The sequence below is a fragment of the Kogia breviceps genome, chromosome 14 (assembly GCF_026419965.1).
Source record: "Kogia breviceps isolate mKogBre1 chromosome 14, mKogBre1 haplotype 1, whole genome shotgun sequence".
Taxonomy (NCBI): Eukaryota; Metazoa; Chordata; class Mammalia; order Artiodactyla; family Physeteridae; genus Kogia; species Kogia breviceps.
The window spans coordinates 11,976,960-11,997,412 of NC_081323.1; the positions used below are offsets into that span (position 1 = coordinate 11,976,960).

The 20,453-nt window shown below is 39.2% G+C and overlaps 1 protein-coding gene across 26 annotated transcripts in view; it reads left to right on the forward strand.

The window, feature by feature from the left end:
• Positions 1-20,453, forward strand: part of STAU1 (staufen double-stranded RNA binding protein 1) — an 88,347-nt gene that overhangs the window by 37,364 nt on the left and 30,530 nt on the right. For 4 of the 26 annotated variants that reach the window (XM_059036040.2, XM_067012032.1, XM_059036041.2 and 1 more), the window contains exons 1-6: positions 8,163-8,451; positions 10,133-10,257; positions 11,807-11,854; positions 13,282-13,486; positions 15,518-15,656; positions 17,091-17,256. In XM_059036040.2, coding sequence (XP_058892023.1) covers positions 8,247-8,451; positions 10,133-10,257; positions 11,807-11,854; positions 13,282-13,486; positions 15,518-15,656; positions 17,091-17,256 — 888 coding nt within the window. In that variant the 5' untranslated portion in view covers positions 8,163-8,246. Of the gene's footprint in view, positions 1-1,890; positions 1,957-8,162; positions 8,452-10,132; positions 10,258-11,806; positions 11,855-13,281; positions 13,487-15,517; positions 15,657-17,090; positions 17,257-20,453 lie in introns of those variants that run through there. The other 22 variants (XM_059036042.2, XM_067012030.1, XM_067012044.1 and 19 more) reach the window with 15 other exon arrangements.

The following is a 20,453-nucleotide window of genomic DNA, read 5'->3' on the forward strand; positions in this document are numbered from 1 at the left end:
GACAGCCAAGCCATAGCATGTTTGCCCTTATTCTGAATCAGTGTCTTGCAGCAGGGGACCTTTTATGTTCTTTTGTGTCTTCTTTAGTTATGAGGTAATGTGTATTATAAATGATGTTACTACTAATTAAAATGCCACTGTGAGTTACTTATTTAAGTTTGTGTTGGAGTCAAGGTTATTCCTATACAAATGTTAATTCCATGAGGAAAGGGACTACATCTTATTTGTGTACTCCTCTCTCCCTAGTGCCCAGAATAGTGCCTACTGTTTAGTAGGTGTTCAGTAATTATTTGTTGAGTGACTAAAGCAATGAATTTAATTCACTCTCTTGTGTTCTAGTGTGTTTCTTGAGTGGGAAAGAAAGGGACTTGGGCTTATCCCATAGTCTTTCTTCTCTGCTGCTGCTTGGAGTAAGTAAGTGGTATAAAGATACACTGGTAATAATCATGATGGCTTTGGAAATGGGGATTTAAAAAAAAGTTTGCTCATGGAAGTGTGAATGTTTATATGAATCTCAGCTATCACCTGTGTTGTGTTGAGATGTTTGAAATCCATGGGGTTGTAGACTGCTGTTTTTCTCCTCCCTCCCCCTTTTTTTCTTTGTTGTTAAGTTGTTAGAGTTGTTTCTCACTGTTGTCTGATTCTAGCACCTCCTTTTTAACATTTTATTTTTTAAACTTCAGGTTTGGACTAGAAAACTAGATAACCAAACCTGCCGCAAGCGTTCAGCATAGATTTAGATGAGCTTGAATTGAGGGAAGCCCGCACTGGCAGAAGGCATGGCCTCTATGAGGTGGTCTTAGACATTCGTTTGGGCTGTGCAGAGAGGCCTTTTCATTTTCCATTCATGCTAGTCTTTTGAATGGGTGAGATTGTGGAACAGTAGGGTTCTAGATTGGAGAATTGTTAGTATAGTGTACTATTTACAGAAAGAATTTGTGTTGTTAAAATACTGTAGAACCAATTAAAGCTCATGATTTTATTTCTGAAATTATTTGGACAGTGAACAGCTACTTTTTATTGTTTACTAAGTCACAGTAGCAGTGTGAAACTGAAATGAGCAAAATTACTTTATGTTGTAAACATGCAAAAAGCATCTCAAGGTAAGGAATTCTATTTGTTACTGACTACTGCCAGTTTACAGAAGGGGCGCCTCTAGATAAATGAGACCTGAGAGTTTGAGAGTTAAACTCTTATGTCATCTGAAATCCAGTTCTAAAGAATGATTATGATTTGGATTTACTAGAGGTAATGTGCTTTTTCATATTTTGCAGTTTAATATAAGAATATTTATGTACAAGTTCCTTTTTGTAAATTTTCCCATGTAATTGCATTTGCATCACCAAGCATATGGTAAGGACATTTATGAATAAAATATTTAATCAGGAGTTAAAGACTGCAAATTTAAAAATCAGGCTTGTGTGATTGGACAGTGTATGATGTCCAGTTCCTTTTTTTTTTTTGGTCATGCCGTGCAGCTTGCAGGATCTTAGTAGTGCCCTGACCAGGGATTGAACCCACGCCCTCAGCAGTGAAAGCACGGAGTCCCAACCATTGGAACGCCAGGGAGTTCCCTCCAGTTCCTTTCTAAAAAATTAACTCCGAGGTATTCATAGTTCTCTTAGCAGGAAGTAATTAAGATTTAAAAAGGAAATTTTTACTGTCTCATATGTTTGTGTCTCTGCAAAGCACTTTTTATCCAGTTAGTTCCCAGGCACTTGTTTCTTTTGTAGACTCTGCAGTGTGCTGCTTCAAGCCATGACATCATGCTTTCAGAAACTTCCTTCCCTACTTGTAAATTTTAGGTTTCCCCAAAACTTTAGCAATATATATCTTCATTTTCAGAAAAAGATCTACTCTAGTAAACTACTATTGTTTCTTATTTTCCAGGAGTTTCCCAACCACTTAACCTCTCTGAACCAAAACAACATTGTTGCTGGAGCGCTTGTTTTTAAGGTACGCATAATTTGGCTCTGTAATTTCAGGCCTGCTCATAATCTGTAATGTTTTTGAATTCTTCAGTGATTTGTGTGGAAAATGACTTTTACTTCTGGCTATAGTATTAGAGAAACAAGAAATTTTATGCAGTTTGATTTCTTTTTACTCTTGAGATTTAATTAGAAAGTCAGTACAGGGAAAATTGTTGGCAAGAATGTAAAACCTTCTAGCCAGCACTGCCATACACTTTAAATGTAGAGACATGAAAATTTACCACTGAGGTGTTGTTAAACATAACTCGGTCAGTAGCATCTTGGTCATAGAAACTTCCGTAGTTTGCCTTTGATTTCACAGATTGCTTATGTTAAACTTGGTTTTCAAACTTGTGGAAATAATTCCACATTGTTTTCTGTTGTGAATGAAAACAAGTTCCGTTTACCACTGACTGCTTGTGATCATCTCGACCAAAAACGTTTTACTGTAAGAGTGTTCAGGATTTTACAGTCCTTTGTCAGGACACTGCAAACATTGACACTGCTTTGTGTTTTTTAGCACTTTCCCTCTAAGGGCTGAAAGCACATGATTATACCCTATCTCCGAGGTGGTAATTAATAGACAAATTAACCCTTGCTTTCTTTGGGAATAAGGAAATTGATGTATAAGGAATTTAGAGAAGTTATACAAAGCTCAGGGAATGGATTTGCACTCATCACACTGAATTTGTATAATGCTTTTCTTTTCAAAGTACCGAGTAACTGTTACCAGGATTCCTTCAGTGTTTTAGCTCTCAGATTGCTACAACTAAGGCTTTGTCAAAGAGCGTATTACAGAGTGCTTTGGGGAAACTGAGGCAGCAAGCAGTGGATTGGCAAGAGTTGGGCATATAATTGCTATCTGAGTTGGGAGTAGAACTGAAAGCCACAACTGAGAAGTTTGACCTGATTTAACATTGTTTGTTGCTACTTAGCAGCAAGGCTGGTTTCTACGTAGATGGCACATGGCTACAGACTACAATTTTTTTTCTTTGAAAGAAAAGACAGTTAAGTGTATTGAACCAAGCCCCTTCTTATTCAAGAATATGTTACACAGTATTACTCTTAACAGTCACCAGCAAATCACAAACAGATATTCATTTTGATTTAAAAACACTTCTATTTTTGGAATTCTCTGGCGGTCCAGTGGTTAGAACTCTGCGCTTTCACTACCGAGGGTCTGGGTTCAATCCCTGCTTGGGTACCTAAGATCCCACAAGCTGCGTGGCATGGCCAAAAAAAAACCAAAACCCAGACTTCCATGTTTACAAAAATAATAAGTGTTTGTGTTGAGTTACTTTTAAGAAGTTCTCCTAGGGAAGGGCAGAGGGGAACTTGATAACGTTTCAAACCTAGAAAAGAAAATAAGGTTTGCAGCTTGTTAGGCTGCAGAGGTAAATTTTTTTTTTTCCCTTTTAGTGCACAGTATGGTGTGATGGTTTTTCTGTGATGAACAATTAATAATGAATTCTCTTTTAGGAAGTATTTCTTTAAATGGACCACCTAATGGTTACATCTGTGTGGAAAGAAAATCCTCCATTGCCCACTTGGCATTGGGCCAAGTGTGCGAGGGGGCTGCAATCAGTCACTTGTATTGGATGCAAAGGTCTCGAACAGTCTGGGTTGTTTCCAGGCATTATTTTTGACTCACTTTATTGTCTTGTGAGTGATTGTGCCTCATCATGGTTGTTTGTCCTGTGTCTTTCTCTTGAGCACCAAGTACATTGTGGTCTTTTTTTTTCTTTTAAGTAGTTTGGTCATATTTCTTTTCAAGAACCTTTTATTATTGTGTGATTTGATATATGGGCCTGCTGTTGGACATTTATTTGCTTGATGTTGACATTGTCTTTTTGGAAATGGTTATGTAGGATGATAGTGATTGCCATGTTTCTGTACTTGTGGTTGCCCCACCTGCAGGTGTTTGGATAACATTTGGAGTCAGTGAATTGCTGTTTCCAAGGGACGGGATTGTGGATGCTGGTAGGGGGAGGTGAAGGTAGGGTGGTATGGTGGCGGAGTGAGTTCACTTGCAGAAAACATAACCACATTGCAGCTAGAAAGATGTATTGGACAGGGATCTTGGAAGTAAGTGTTGGATGTAAGGGAATGATGTGGGTATTTTAGATGTGTTTCAAAGCTTTTATAGGAAAAGTGGTTTATTCCTTAACTTTTTGTTGTTGTTGACAAAGTTCCTCTGAGAGTGAAGCCTCTCAGAAGCTATAGAGAACAGATTAATAGACGTACAGTTGGTTGCTTAAAGAGCTCTTCTTGTGTCTTTGAGGAAAAGTTTAACAAGTAGTTTCTAGCACTTGAGAATGTACAGTCTGCCATAAAAGGGTTCACATGTAGTAGATGCTTAATAAATTTTTGTTGAATAGTGAATAAATATATCCTAAAATTGCTGTTGGTACTATTAATGTTCTTTCATGGTGAGGAACTGGAATATTCTTTTGTATCTGTGTACCCATACTATATAAGATATAATAAAGAAGAGAAGGGGAGATATTTCATGCAATGTTTTGGCTATCTTAAAAGCTTGTCCAGAATTGGGATGACTTTCTTTTTCCCTCCCTCCCTTACTTCCTTCTTGTTTTTTAAAAAACACATCTTGTTTGGAAACTTCACTTATTACAAAGGGGAATGATGTGTTGATTGCACAAAAGTATAGACACTTCATTATGTCATGTGTAAATCTTGACAAAAATTGGATATTAAAAATGATCTTCCCTAATTGCTGAAGTAGGTATTTCATACTGCAACAATTTAACAATCTGTTAGTTGAAAGTGATTAGGACTAAGTGTATTGTAGGTGTTTCTGTAAACTGTTTCTAGAAGGATCTGCCTTTTTGTATATTAAATCTCTCAGACTGTGTACTCAGTATGGCCCAGTCTTGGTAGATTCATTGCTGAGTTAGGAATATGCATTTTGTGCCTGATCACCCTTTAGCACATCATGTACAATTTTAAAAAATGCTTTTATAGAGGTACCCATAATTATCATCTCACCCCTTATAATGTCGTAGTTCTTTTTTTTTTTTTTTTTTTTTGGTGGTACGCGGGCCTCTCACTGCTGTGGCCTCTCCCGTTGCGGGGCACAGGCTCCGGACGCGCAGGCGCAGCGGCCATGGCTCACGGGCCCAGCCGCTCTGCGGCACGTGGGATCTTCCCGGACCGGGGCACGAACCCGTGTCCCCTGCATCCGCAGGCGGACTCTCAACCACTGCGCCACCAGGGAAGCCCTAATGTCGTAGTTCTTATATGTACTCCACAAATTTAGGATTTGAGAATAGGATGAAAATGTTTTCTTGAGTTGGTTTCTCAAGCTCTTGAAATAGGAAAAAAACCCAGGAGGTTAAAGGTTCTCGTCTGTGCTGGAGGCAGGGAAATAGCACAACACGGGCTTAACAGTCAAGGTGTTTCCAATGCTGGGGAAAACTGGAGTCTCTGTGTTTCAAACTTTTCAACCTAATTTTACTGTGTGTGAAATATTGTTCTTCTGTAAGAAGATTCTAATAAAGCATTTTAATCTCTTTTAAGTCCCTAATTTATCTGATGGAAAACAATCCTTAAAGACAGGTGTAAAGGAAAAGATAAGTTTTCATTTAAGGATTTAATCTCAGTATGGAGCACTGTTGAGCAACAGGTTCTAAATTTATACAGAAGTAATATCTCTGAAATTCTGTGATTCTCCTGAATGCTTCTGTGAACTATATAGATAGCAGTAATGAAAAACTTTATATGTTCTTTGAATTATGTGAGTAAACCATATATTTCCCCCCATTTATAGCTATGATAGCTGCCTGGCTTCTCTTAAGGGAGGAGCATCTGTTTGGGTAAAATATTAGCATCAATGTTGTAGAGCCTTTTGAGATGAAAAAGGGGTTTTCTTTTCCTGTCGGAGAATATAAGCTGCTTAATACATTAGTAAGATTTTATTTTGTGGATTCGTATTATATATGTACTAGAAATAGCATGCTTGCCCCTCTACCCACTAGATACTAATAGGATCTGCCATCCCCCAAATATGACAACTAAATAATGGCTCCAGATATTGTCAAAAGTCTTTGGGGAGCAAAATTGCCCCCTCTTCAGAACTACTGCTTCAGATTCTCTTTTCAGGCTTAAAGACACATAGAAATGTTAAGTTAGTAAATGACTAAAAATGAGTACTGGTTGTTGAATTTTTATTGGTCATATTGGAAATTAAAAATCTGTAAAATACAGAGCCTTATTAGGAGGGTTTAAACATTTTTTTATTTACTGTTCTGAGCTACTGGTTTCAACCAGTTGTTTTAAAGACATAACTCCTCCAGGTGTACCTGGGTTTAACATTTTTGGGGCAGTTTTAATTAATAACTTGTTTGTTCCCTTTCTCATCTTCTAGAAAACCTATGAATTTATGTCTGTGACTGGAAATGCTGGCAGTGGGCCTGCTGTAGAGAACATTAGCCAAAAGAGATCCCTTTGGGCCCCACCCTTTCTAAATTTAGTTCATTCAGTCTCAGACTCTCAAGAGCCACCCAGGGCAGAGTTGGGTTGCTCCTTCTGGATGCAGGTAGACTCTGGAGCAAACACTTTGCTTTGGGCTTACGTTTTGACCTGTGACCTGTGGTTGGTGTTGTGAAGTTGTGAGTATACTCTTCAGAAAAACGCCCTCAAGACAGAGTTTAGAAAGAGAGGGAGAGAGTGAATAAGAGAAGGAGGGGGAAGATTGAGAGAGAAATGTTTATATTTTGGCAGCTGAATGAAATAAGAACAATGAAACAAGGTCATAGCTGACTTCTGAAAGGTTCTGGACTTGTTTCTTGACACTGGCAGCTTGTCTCCTAAGACCATTACCTAGATCTTCAAGTGCATCTCCTCTGTTATTTTGTTCTGATTTCAAAAGTAAGGAACAACTGCAATATTGGAGAATTTTGTTGTATAAGGTAATGTTTATGCCTCTATTAACCAAAGTCATAGTTTAGCTGAGGTTTGTTTTTGTTTTTTTGTCTTGTTTTGAACTTTGTAGACCTTTTTGCTCTCAGCAAGAGAGGGTGTGGCAGGACTCCTCAAGTAACTTAATTGCTCTGGTCATTTATCTCTTTCTAGAGGTCCAGCATTAATTAAAAATCACTTTGAGACTTAAAAAATAAAGTAACAAAAATTACTCTATAATAGAACTTCTAATTTGTTAGCTTGCTGGTTTGTGCTTTGGTTGGCTTTTTCTATTCCTTGTTGCTTACCGGTTATTTTTGAGTACTTTTGATTTGCTTAAACATTTTCAGCTTTTTGAACTATGACTATGAAAATGAGCAGAACTGTCCTTATTTTTGACTTGTAAAGACATTTAAATGTATTTAGGATTAATGCCTTTGGAACTTACAAGATGCAGTAAACAATCTATGCTCCGCAGGCTCTACCCCCACATGCCATGCTAGTAAAATCGTCTGTCTGAAATCTGTTCCTCTTCTTCATCTTCTCCACTTTTGCTTTTAATGATAGAAATACTATAGAATGTTCTTTGCTATTCAAGTGATTTCTCAGGATCACGAGCATTGATGTGGGTACAGCAATTCTTGTTTGGCATCTGTAAATAAATGAGACTATCTCAAACAAACCTTGTAGGAAAACAAAGAGATCTTTTACCATCATAAGGAAAAAGAAACAGGAAAAGTGAGGAATTCTTCTCTTTCTTCAGTTAATGTAAAGGAAAGCTCTAAGGTTGCCAGTCTGAGCATATGGCCCTAAAATGGAAGCAGTGTTTACTTTACATTCACCTGTTAATGGTGTTACAAACCCAGTTTGCTTTCAGTTTCTTATCATTTTGAAACCAGAAACCTTTACCATATCCCATATACAATGGAAAACCTCTTCATATTTTTTAATTTGCATTTTAAAATATAAGCTATAGTTTATAATTCTTAATATTCAACAATAAACATTATCATACCATGCCGATTCTCTTTGTAAATGAACATGCAGGGCATGTGGGTATTGTAAGTCATTTAAAAACACTATGAGAAATTCACAAGGCTAGTGAACCTTACTCGATACCAAGGAGAGACACATTTCTAATACATCAACATAGCTACGTACTAAACGGGGCTATTATCATAGTTGAGTAGGTGACACCAATTTTGACTGAATATTGGCAATTACATATCTCCTCTATAATTTATCTTTTTATTTTCTTTCCCTTACAACTTTCAGGTAGAACTTTAGACTTCATAGCACTGAATTAACCTGCACTGAAAGCTGTTTACCTGCAGTTGTTCACTTTTGTTGAAAGTGACCATGTCTCAAGTTCAAGTGCAAGTTCAGAACCCATCTGCTGCTCTCTCAGGGAGCCAAATACTGAACAAGAACCAGTCTCTTCTCTCACAGCCTTTGATGAGTATTCCTTCTACTACTAGCTCTCTGCCCTCTGAAAATGCAGGTAGACCTATTCAAAACTCTGCTTTACCCTCTGCATCTATTACATCCACCAGTGCAGCTGCAGGTAAGCGTGTGACTCCAAGTGTCTTCTGTTTCAAATGTTTTCTTAGCCTGTTTTCTGATCTGATAAGTAGATTGCAGATGTAGGGAGCTCTCACACACATTTACCTTCAAGAAGCAGAGGAAAGTATACCACCCACGCTGCTTTATCCCAGATATAGAACACACTTGGTTGTGTATTGGGTTGATGGAGGCCTTTGACACACCATTTCAAAGTGTAAGAAAGAAAATTGGAAACTAAACTATAAAGCCTTGTCTATTATAAAGTGGTAGCTGGCAGAAAGAACTGAACAGTAAATACCACTTTGGATATTCATTGTTATATGGGAAAATTCTGCTCTTATAATTATTTCCCAGTATTGATTTGTAGGTGTAAGCCTCCTTTTTGGATGTCTATAAGATTTTTCCCAAGCAAGGGGGCAGGCAGATTTATTGGAAAGCAAAAGAGTGTGTTGGCATTTGATAATTTTTATTTTGAATTAATAAGTTTAAATTGAGATTCCAGAGGTTGCTAAGAAATCATAGTGAGGACCAATTAGAAATTGAACAAAGAAGCAGAGATTTTTTAAAAAGAAATAAGTTTAGAAGCATTCAAATTTAAATATTAGGAAAATAAAAATGAAATAAATGTGCTCATTGATCAGAAAAGACTTGAAACCCCTGGAGAAAAAACCCTAAAAACAATATTCTGCTCCCCAAACCTCCCCTTCCCCCAAGTTGCAAAACCAATTAAATGGGGTGTCAGCATAGGTGTCTCTATACTAGAGTCACCTTATAACAAATTCTTTTCAACCTTAAGCCTGACAGTTTCCCTTGCATTTCCTCCTTTTCCTTCATCGTCTCGTTTCCTTTACTTTGTAAATCTGTTCTTAGAGTGTTAGCTTGTCCCACTCTCAGCAGCATGGCATCTATCATGCTGCTACCTCTAGACTTCCTTGGACCAGCTCAGCAAACAGCATTCTTGACTTGTCATGGTCCCCGAGAGATGCAGTGTTCCCCATATTTGCCATTTGAATACCATCTTAATAGGAAATGGCACAGACTATTTCACTCCTCTGGGATTTATTGCTTTTTCTTCTAATGTGTTCTTGTACCCACACTTTATTGACTTTATAAAACTCCCACCCACCAAGGACATTTTATTTTACTTATAATTATCAGAAATAGATATGGTCTGAGGATGGCAGCCTCTGGAGATAAGACTAGAGGACACCCTAGGAATGAGAAGTTAGCTGTGTGGAAAAGGACAGTAGTTGTTTGAGAAACGGTATTGGCATATTGAGTTTTTATGAAATAACGAACAGGGTACAGCTGACAGCTGTTGCAGTAACCAGTGTGTGTGTGTTTCTGCTCAAAAGACCTCCGTGTTATTCCCTTGGTTATAATAGCAGTGCTTCATCTGATTTCAAATCTTGTGTGCTTGCCATGGTTTAGTTATTCCTCTGACTTCTATTCTCTCTCTTTTGAAGACACACCCCCTCCTAGGTTACCTGGCTTCAGCTGGTTCAGAAAAGATCCCAGCTGTGTCTTCAGATATGTGCCCCCAGTGTGGTTTGCAGTATTGCATCACTGCTGCTTTAAATCCTTAGACCTTCAGCTTGTTTTCCCTCTTTTTTCATATCCCTGGGAGAGCTGCAGTCTTAAATACTGCTAGTTGACTTCAATGCTCTTACGTTATTTTTCAGTTCCTTCTAACATGGCACACCCCAAAGAGAAAACCCCAATGTGTCTTGTGAATGAGTTAGCCCGTTTCAACAAGATTCAACCTGAGTATAAGCTTTTGCGTGAGCAAGGTCCAGCTCACTGTAAGGTAAATATTGTCCATACTGCTTCTGCATTTATAACCCACTAGGAATGTTTTCTTTCTTTTTATACAGTTGCAAGTGGTTCTGTGATGCAAAATACATATTTTCAAACTGCTGAGGTTGTCTTAAAGAGATGCAAAAGTACAGATTGTGGCGAGTCGCTTCTTTTTTCATCCTTGCAGAATGGGTCAAAGAAAAGATGTGCTTCTTTGGGGGATATTTGGCTTTTAAAACTCCAATTAGTGTGTGGTTGTTTAGCATTCTGAATAGAGACAATTCCCAAGCACCTGTGAATGATTTCCTGTGAGTTTTCCAGGCTCTGGGCCTCCTGGCTTCTGCCTACCTCTGGCTCCTTTCCTGCTTGTTTGAAAGTGCATGTATACCTTAGACTGGGCAGGGAGAGGAGGTGAATGGGAAATCAGTTTTGCCACTTGTTAGCAATCAGATAACAAGATTTGAATATGAGAGGTAAAATTAGTCTCCCAGTGAGTATTTTGGATTATCTCTGATTTCAGGTACCCTTCTCATTCCCCTCATCTTAGAGGATGAAAGACTGACTGTAATTTGAATTTTTCCTATTTGTTATTCAGGAGTTCAGTCTTTTAAGCTTGTTTGATATCTGTGCTAATGTATCAATACATCTTGGAACTTAAATGTTTGCATATCTGGCTTTATCTTTTGCAGCTGTAGTATGAGACATAAGGAATTGGGCCTCCTGTTTCTGATCCTAGCCTTGCAGTAAGATAATATACTTTTTATAAGGATGAGTTATTTGTCTCTTTATGCCTCATTTTTCTTGACATGCAAACCTCAAACCTTGAATGATACCAGGTTTCTCTTTTCATTTGACTAAAAGTAACATCAACCACAATCATAAATAGGCACCATAGGATAGCACACAGTTAGGTGAGTTGCCTTTGGAGTCAGACAGATCTGGGTTTGACTCTTAGCTTCTTACTAGCTGTGTGACCTTGGGCAAGTTGCTATTTTTTTTTGAACCTCAGTTTTCTCATCTGTAAAATGGGGATAATAATACCTACGAAATAAGTCTATTGTGAGATATATTAAAGTGTGGAGCACAATGTCTGGCACATAGTAAATGTTTGAGAAATGGTACTATTATTATTAGGCAATTATGCATTTAAGAAAAACAGAAATTTCCCACTCACATGAAGCTAGTTTTAATATTATTCTAAAGCATAATTATATTTGAAATGTTTCTTTACTTTTAGAAGGCAATTAGCCATTTTTTATAACTTCTGTTTCTTCTACAGGATTTTTTTTTTACAGATCTTAACTTTGGGATTCCCTTTATTAACTGTTTTTGATATTTTTGGAAATATGTACTTTCTCACTTGAACTTTAGTACTGTAGGTAATTTGGCTGTGTGTTCAATCTGTAACTGCTTTTTTTTTTTTTTACCTACAAGTTGTTCAAAGAGGAAAAGTTATTCCCTCCTAGATGATTGTTAGACTGTTTAAAAAGTCAGAGGTCTGGTGTACTTTTAATTCTGTCTGAACCAAGATCTAACCTCACTACCAACCCTCCACACAGAAGGCAGCAGAGTGGCAGCAGCACCGACGGGGACAGTCCTGGAGAAAGGCAAGACTGATCATGAAATTAACTCTTTTCTATCTTTTAGCATTTTCCCCTTCCATGTCTTTCCATGAAAGGATCACAAAAATGACTCAGGGATTGCACGGGATTGCAAGCTTCTTCTGCCATTTGACCTTTCATGCCAGCCAGGGTTTTGAGTTCATGCTATTGGTGCTTAAATGAGTAGCTTTTATGAACTGCAGCACAATATAGGAGACCCCTAATATTTCAAGGGGGATGAAGGATTCTTTAATTTCTCCCCTTTAATGGAAGCTGTGCACTGAGGGAATCCTGAAGTTAAGACCTATAAGAAAAATCAGCTGTAAGGCAAGTTGGCCCCATCCCTTTAGGCACCAAATTTAAATGACCTAGGCATACTCAAATTACCATTTCTCATGTGAATTATTTGTCAATGAAATAAAGTGATATTCGGTGATAAAGAAGATGAGAAGAATAAAAGCTCCAAAGTAGTGAGTTTCAAACGTTGAAGTGCATCAGAATCACTTTGGGAGCTTGTTAAAAATACACATGCGTGGGTCTCCCCTTGTGCCGTTCAGTCGAAATCTCTGGGCGTGTGTATCTTACCAGACTTCCCAGGTTATTCTTCAGATGCACACCAAGGTTAAAGAATCACTGAGCTGTGACGGGTCATGGGTTTTTTTTTTTTTTGATAGAGTATTAGTCCAGTTCTGATCGGATTACGTAACCTAATTTTACAAATGGAGTGTGCACATGAGTTACCTTTATACTTAAAAAGGAAGAAGGAGGCTTGCCATTGTCAGTATTTGTTGAGGACAAAATTAGCCGTTTTGGATGCCTCCTTAGAATTGGGTTCAGAAACGTTTTTAGATCTTTGCTTGCTATGAATCTGATTTGCTTCTGCAAGTGGAAGCAGTGTCTGACTAGTGCAGTCTTAGGAAAGTAAAGGGCAACATTTTTGAACCTGTCTGACATTCCCAAATTTATTTGAGTTTTCGTCCTAATGGGGTTGTGTTTTCAGACAAGCGTCCACAAACAAATTATAACATCAAAACAAATACTGTCTTCATTTGTATGAGGTACTACTGTGTGTCTAAATCAAGTTTGCTAAGTTTCTTCCACGAGAAATAATGGGAAGACAATTTTCTATTTAGATGGCTTCCAAATCATCAGCATTTAATATTTTAATATATAAGAGAACATTTTTAAATCTCTGTACTTACCCCCATCTTTCAAAGCATAGTTTTTTCATGGAGTGCTATGCAGTACAAGTCAATGATATGTGTATCTTTTTGTGTTTATAAAAAGAACGGAAAAGGGGATAAAGGGATAAATTATCAAGATAATGACCAGGCCTTTTAAACCATGACCATAAATTATGTTCAAGGACCAAGTGACATATTATAGTCAACATCAGGTTTCATGAATTGAGAGCTCACAATTTTCATTTGTAGGTGTTTACAGTACAGCTAACACTTGGAGATCAGCACTGGGAAGCTGAAGGAACTAGTATTAAAAAAGCCCAACACACAGCTGCTGCCAAAGCTTTGGAAGGAACAAAATTTCCTAAACCTATAGTCCGCCCTTTTCGTAGCGAAGGAAGGAATCCAGGTATTATGCGTGGGCCAAGACAGGTTCCTTTCAAAAGTGTGTCTAGAGGTATCCGTTTAGTATGTATATGAATTCTTTCTTAACTAACTTGTTGGTTTTGAAAGCACAGTCTGCACTACCAGTGGCAAATGCTATCTTTTCAGGTCTTAGCCTTACTCTCAAGCAGTGGTTCCCAGGCTCCAGTCCCTCTACTCCTGCTGGTCTGGAGAGGTGGTCGTGGGAGGCGAGGGACGTCGCCAGATGATTTCCGAGATTTTTAGAAAAGCATAATGAAAATACATGTTTTCTTTTGATAAAGTTGTATAGACGGCAAGAATGTGGGTTTTAGCTAAAATCACTTCAACTCCGTGTGGTCATATTGATTATAACATGTTGATCATAACCGCTAATTATCAGTTTTATGTTTCCTGATCATTAACAAGAATGAGAAATATTTTAAATATTTGTTTCTTAAATACAAATTAGTAGGTAATATCTCTTCAAGCAAGGGCCCAACTGGCGAGAATACTGATAAAGAGGAGTGTCTGGCAAGAGCTTGGGAACCACTGACCTGGAGACTGTAGATAGAAGCTGCTGTTTTAGGAGAGTTACCCCTCCAGTACATGAAGTCATCCCAGGCCCTTTGCACTCGGGAATGATCTGGGAAGATCTCAAAAGATCTCGGTCACACCTTTCTTGTTGCTTTTGATTGCTTTGTGGTATACTTTCTTTAAATTTATTGTCTACTGCAGATAAATTTTATGGGTCAGAGCTGCTCTTACTTAAAATGCAACTATTTGAATTGTGTAAAAAATATAATTCTGATGCTAGCTAGAGAGAGGTTGGTTATTCATGTGACCCTCTGACTTTGCAAACTCAAACATATTCTTATAAATTTGATTTATGCACTAAATTTAGTCAAACCAGTTATGGTACCAAATCGAGTCATTTTTATTTTCCTCTACATACATCCTAAAGAGGCATTTTAAAGTGCATTTTTGTGTGCATTTAAATCTAACTTTGCCATTGCTAGTGTTGTTCTGTGTTTGATATTAAAGTGTTGTTTTTAAATGTGATTGTGCACCTACACTAATCTTTCCAGGCTGGTTTTCTTTTTAAATGATTTTTAAAGGTTTATGGATTGGTTGAAATGAGAGGGGGAAAAAAGGAAGATGAATAATGAGTATTTTCTAAAGTTGCTATTTCTGAGATAACCCAAGATATACTTGCTCCTGTTGTATACGGCAACGGAACTCATTTTTCTAACAAGTATTACCACAAGTCAGATCCCATTATAAGTATCAAGAATGAAACATCCAGTGCTTCCCTGGTGGTCCAGTGGTTAAGACTCCGTGCTTCCACTGCTGCGGTCGCAGGTTCAATCCCTGATCGGGGAAGTTCCACATGCTGTGAGGTGCGGCCCCCCCCGGCCAAAAAAATTAAGAATGGAAACCTCTAAATATTTTGTGGGTCTCATCTGACTTCTCCAGATAGAATTTACTTGTCTCCTCCTCAGTGATACTGCACCTTTCCTTATAGCACACACAATGTTGTTTTGTAGTTCTTTGAGTGTGTTTTGTGTTCTTTGAACTCCTCTGGGGCAAGAATTGTGTTCAAGCTTAGCACAGTACTTTGCCTCCAGTTAGTACTGAATAAATGCATTGTTCTATGAAATAGTGTGTACAAACATCCTTCTAAGTGTAAGCCAGTCAGTTAGTACAACCAAAGTTATGTTGGTTGAGTATTCCCAAACAATGAAATGATTTGGACGGTCCTATGGGATTTTTTAATCATGGAATTTGATGTGTATTGGAACTTATTTCTGACAACTGGCTTTCACTGCTAACATCTTGTGTTACACTGATGCTCCCCTAATAGCCGTTACAGTATATTTTGTGCTGCTGACTGTGTATTAATACCTAGAAATCACAGCAGATTCTTGGATTTCCTGACCTGATGCCTAGCAGTGAAGTACTTAGATCTTTTCCTGAAATACATCATGAATCCAATTAGTAGAAAGCATGCTATTCTTTTTGATTTTAGTGAGTGTCATTCTCATATCGGAAAAAAACAATTCTTTGTGTTGATTCTGTGTTGCAGAAAGCATAACCCCTACTGTAGAGCTAAATGCACTGTGCATGAAACTTGGAAAAAAACCAATGTATAAGCCTGTCGACCCTTACTCTCGGATGCAGTCCACCTATAACTACAACATGAGAGGAGGTGCTTATCCCCCAAGGTATGTGTTTGTTTTGTTTTCAGTACAGGTGAAGATATATTTGATCTTTTACATAGAATAATAATATCTTTAGATTGTAGAGCGCATAATGGTTTGGTCCTCTTTGGCCTGCCAAATGCTAAAGTCAGTCTTAATTGTCTTGGTGTCATTGGAACTGTATCTTGATGCTCTTTAAACTCCTGTCATTGGAAAGGGCCTGAGCACATTCCTCACGAGCAGTACGGCTCGTGCCCCAAGCTATCTGGTTAAAGCTATCACCCTTCTAACTGCTTTGTGCAACTGAGTCATATTTTTATTTTTTAAAGAAAGATGGCCTAATGATATTATTTATTTTTTAAAATTTGTTAATTTTTTTTTGGCTGTGTTGGGTTTTCGTTGCTATGCGTGGGCTTTCTCTAGTTGTGGCGAGTGGGGGCTACTCTTTGCTGTGGTGCACGGGCTTCTCATTGCGGTGGCTTCTCTTGTCATGGAGCACGGGCTCTAGGGCGTGTGGGCTTCAGTAGTTGTGGCACGTGGGCTCAGTAGTTGTGGCTCACGGGCTCTAGAGCACAGGCTCAGTAGTTGTGGCTCACAGACTTAGTTGCTCCACAGTATGTGGGATCTTCCCGGACCAGGGCTTGAACCCGTGTCCCCTGCATTGGCAGGCAGATTCTTAACCACTGTGCCACCAGGAAAGTCCCATACTGAGTCATATTTGAACATGATTCCTGCAACACCACAATTCTCAGCATTCACAGATTTCCTGATTATTGTTTATTGGGTACTTTTTGACTGTTGAACTTACATATGTGTTTGTAAATAGCCTTGGTATACAGATGCAGTAAAATATTAATTGAAACCTGAAAATGCCATGTGTTAAAGACCTTCTGCTTGTGGTCATAAGACACTAGTGGATAGATTGATGATCAAACTGGAGGTCTTCATTTCCCTGCCCTACTTTGGGGTAGGAGGGAGGTGGAGGCCAAAGCCCTTTTAAAAATAGAAACCAGCCTCCGGCAGGCTGTAGGATATTGGGATTTCCAGAAATGAGGGTCCTTTCTAAAAGACGTCTGTTAAAAAATTTCCATCTTTTTCTGGAGACATGGAAGCGTGAATCTCAGGTACGAGAAAGTAGAGAAAGTTAAGTTTTCTGTCTCAGCCAAAGTCTAATCTATTTTAGATTTTGTAAATATGGGTTAGCTTTATAAATTGAACTCATATAATTTATAAGGCAGTGTGTTTTGTGGAACATAAACAGTATTTGCTCATAGCATGTGGCAATTCTAATGCAGCATAAACATGGGAAATCTCTGGATGTACTGATGAGGAGTCATTATTGGAGAGCAAACGCTGATGTGATCAGGACCTGTGATGAAGGAAATACCTGGAATTTGTCAGAGAATGTATGGTGACTTACCTGAGACTAATTTTCCTTACCCCCTCCTCTATTTTTAGGTACTTTTACCCATTTCCAGTGCCACCTTTACTTTATCAAGTTGAACTTTCTGTGGGAGGACAGCAATTTAATGGGAAAGGAAAGACGAGACAGGCTGCGAAACACGATGCTGCTGCAAAAGCTTTGAGGACCCTGCAGAACGAGCCCCCACCCGAGAGGCTGGAGGTGAGGAGAGAGCAGAGCTGGGGCTCCTTGACGCTTTGGGTGTAGCAGGAAGGTGGTAGGGAAGACACCATCTCAAGTTGCTTTCTCTAAGAGGATATATTGAGAGTTGTCCATAAGGTTTGTTATTTGATAGCTTACAAGTTTTTATACCCTGTAGCTTTCTTGCCTTTCTTCCCCCTTAAAAAAAAAGTCTTAGCAAGAAAGGTGCCTTCTTTTGTGCTCAATAGCATAGTTCTGAGTGAACATGTTAGAAAGATTGTGGACTCACTTGAGTTGTGAAGAACATGCATGGCTGAATTTGGTGCTGAAGATTATGCTTGTCAGACTCTGTGATTTATGGTACCAGGTTAGAGGATTTTCTAAAGCCATTTTGACCAGTCTTTCTTTCTTTATTATCTTGAAGTACCAGTTATCCATTGCTGCTTAACACACTGTCACAAAAATTAGTGGCTTAAACACCTACAGGCCTTTATTTTGCTCACAAGCCTGCAGTCTAGGCAGGGCTTGGCACGGGGAGCTTGTCTCTGCTACACGTAGCTTGGGCTGAGGCAGCTATACAGGGGCTGGAGGGTCTCTTTCAAGATGGCTCCTTCACATGGCTGGTGAGTTGTTGCTGGCTGTCGCCTGGGAACTGAGAGGGGGCTTTGGTCCGGGCTTTTGGCTCCTCTCCTAGTTAACCTATGCAGAGATTGTTTACACATCCTCACAGTGTGGTAGCTAGGTTCCAAAGGTGAGCATTCTAGAAGACAGGAAATGGAAGCAGCTGCCAGTTTCTTAGGACCTAGGCCCAGAAGTCAGCACAGCGTCACTTCTGCCATATTCTGTAGGTCAAGCAGGCACAGAGCCCAGATTCAAAAAGAGGAGATACAGAATCTCACTTTTTGTACTGAGGTAAAAATCGCATAACATAATTTCACAATTTTAACCATTTTAAGTGTATAATTCAGTGACTTTTAGTGCGTTCACAATGCTGAGAACCCCACTTCTGGATGAGAGGAGTATCAAAGAATTTGGGGGCTGTTTTATTTTTTGGCCACACCACGCGACTTGTGAGATTTTAGTTCCCCAACAAGGGAACGAACCCGGGCCCTCGGCAGTGAGAGTGTGGAGCCCTAATCACTGGGCTGCCAGTGATTAGCCCCCCCCTCCCCTGGGGGGGCTGTGTTTTAAAATCATCACATTAGGTAAAGGATTTGAACTCTTTGTGACTAAATAGGAATATGGGTCTTAGAAAATCAGTGATTCCATGCCATTGAGGGTCCAGAGTTCCAGGAGACCCACTGAGTTAGAAAACATTGAGATTTCATGATTCTATTTAATTATAGTATGAAATGCCTCCTGAAAACATCCCTGGGAAGCATCTGGCTTTTCTTCCTCAAGAAACAAGTCCTCAAAGAATAAGAAGATCTTGCACAGAACATTGGGCTAAATGGGTGTTGATAGGTATGAAGTTGAAGGGATCCTTGGCAGGGTGCTTGCTGAGGTCCGTTGTGTCCAGCTGTCGCCCAGGGTGACCCAGCTCAGGGTGGTGCTCTGTGGCTTCACGACTGCCATGCAGGAAGGTTTTATTTTTCTTTGTTACAGTGCATTTCCATCTTGATTGTCGTCATGCATTTTAACAGAGATGATCTGTTTCCTGGGTCCACTGAGGACCAAATAAAGGAGAATGGACTATAACTTAGAAGAGGAGAATTTAGTGAAGTGAAAGGATGAAGTCCTCAGTGGTGAGATTTGTTAAAAACACCAAAGGTAGTGAAATCTGAGTTATTTTTGGAGGCTTCAGTTTTTGAGTTGACTTTGGTGCTAATATAATTGGAGTCAGATGGAGTAGGTATTTCTTGGTTCCTTCTAGCCAGCAGTTGTTAAACGATTGCTGAACAGTGATATGTGGGTTGTCTGCTTCAGAATCACTTGAGAAGTTTAAAAAAAAAAAAAAATTCCTTAGCCTAACCCACATGAATCTAGATTCTAATGCAGTGGGTCTAGCCAGGAGTCTGGCTTTTTCTTTTTTTTTTTTTTTTTCTGGCTGTGGCATGTGGGATCTTAGCGCCCTGACCAGGGATCGAACCCATGCTGCCTGCAGTAGGAGCGTGGAGTCTTAACCACTGGACCACCAGGGAAGTCCCGCTTTTTTTTCTTTTTTAACATGCTCTTAGAGTACCTCTAAAGCACAGTCAGGGTTTGGGAATCCCAGGTCCTAAGTATTTCCAGTGCTTCCCAGGCAGTTTTCCCCCTTGGAATCCTCCTTGGAAGTATGTACTCACCATATTGCTGCAAAGGGAAAGTGCCCGTCAGTGTCTCAGAGTGACTCACGGAGCAGCTGGTTGGCTCAGGTCTTGAGGTCAGGGGCTGTAGTGGATACCCTCTCCTCGGCTCATCTGATGTTCTATAAGCAGCTTGGCTGGGAGTCATGATCATCACTTGTGCCTCTTGTTTCCTCCTCTTTGCCCCTTTTCTAGTTCTGTATGGTTTGAAGTAGAGACTTCAGAAATGAGGATCATTAACTAGGATATGACCTTTTCTTTGAGGTAATAAGTGAAACACTTGGCTTCCCACCTAAATGAGCTGCCCCTGGTCTACCAGGCCCCCTGGAGGGTGGGCAGCAGGGGAGAAAGACATTTTTTAAAGACAGCTTTAATTTTTTTTCTTATAAGTAATGCCTGTGAACTATAAAAATTTTAAAACTCAAAAAAAAGAAAAATAATGCTGTATAACTTTACCACTTGTAGATAGTCACTGTAAACATTTTTGTGGATGTCAGTGCACATGTAAGTAAGTACATGCACCTGTTTCACAAAAATGGGATGATATTGTGCAGTAACCACCGTTTTTTCACTGAAGTGCTCATTATGAATATGTTGTCATGCCATTTACTTATAATTCCATGGAGGACTCAAATTCAACATGGTTCTAAGCACTTTTTTTTGGCCACACTGCACAGCATGTGGGATCTTAGTTCCCCGACCAGGGTTCGAACCCACACCCCTTGCACTGGAAGTGCAGAGTCTCAACCACTGGACCGCCAGGGATGTCCCTTAAGCACTTGTTAATGGCTGCACAGTGTTCCATTGTGTGAGCGTACCAGTTTATTTTTTCAGCAACAGAGGCTTGGTTTTTAGGTTGTTTGCAGTTTTTCCTGTTATAAAAATAGGTAGTGAAGAACATTGTTGTAGTTAAATCTTTGTGTATGTCCGTGA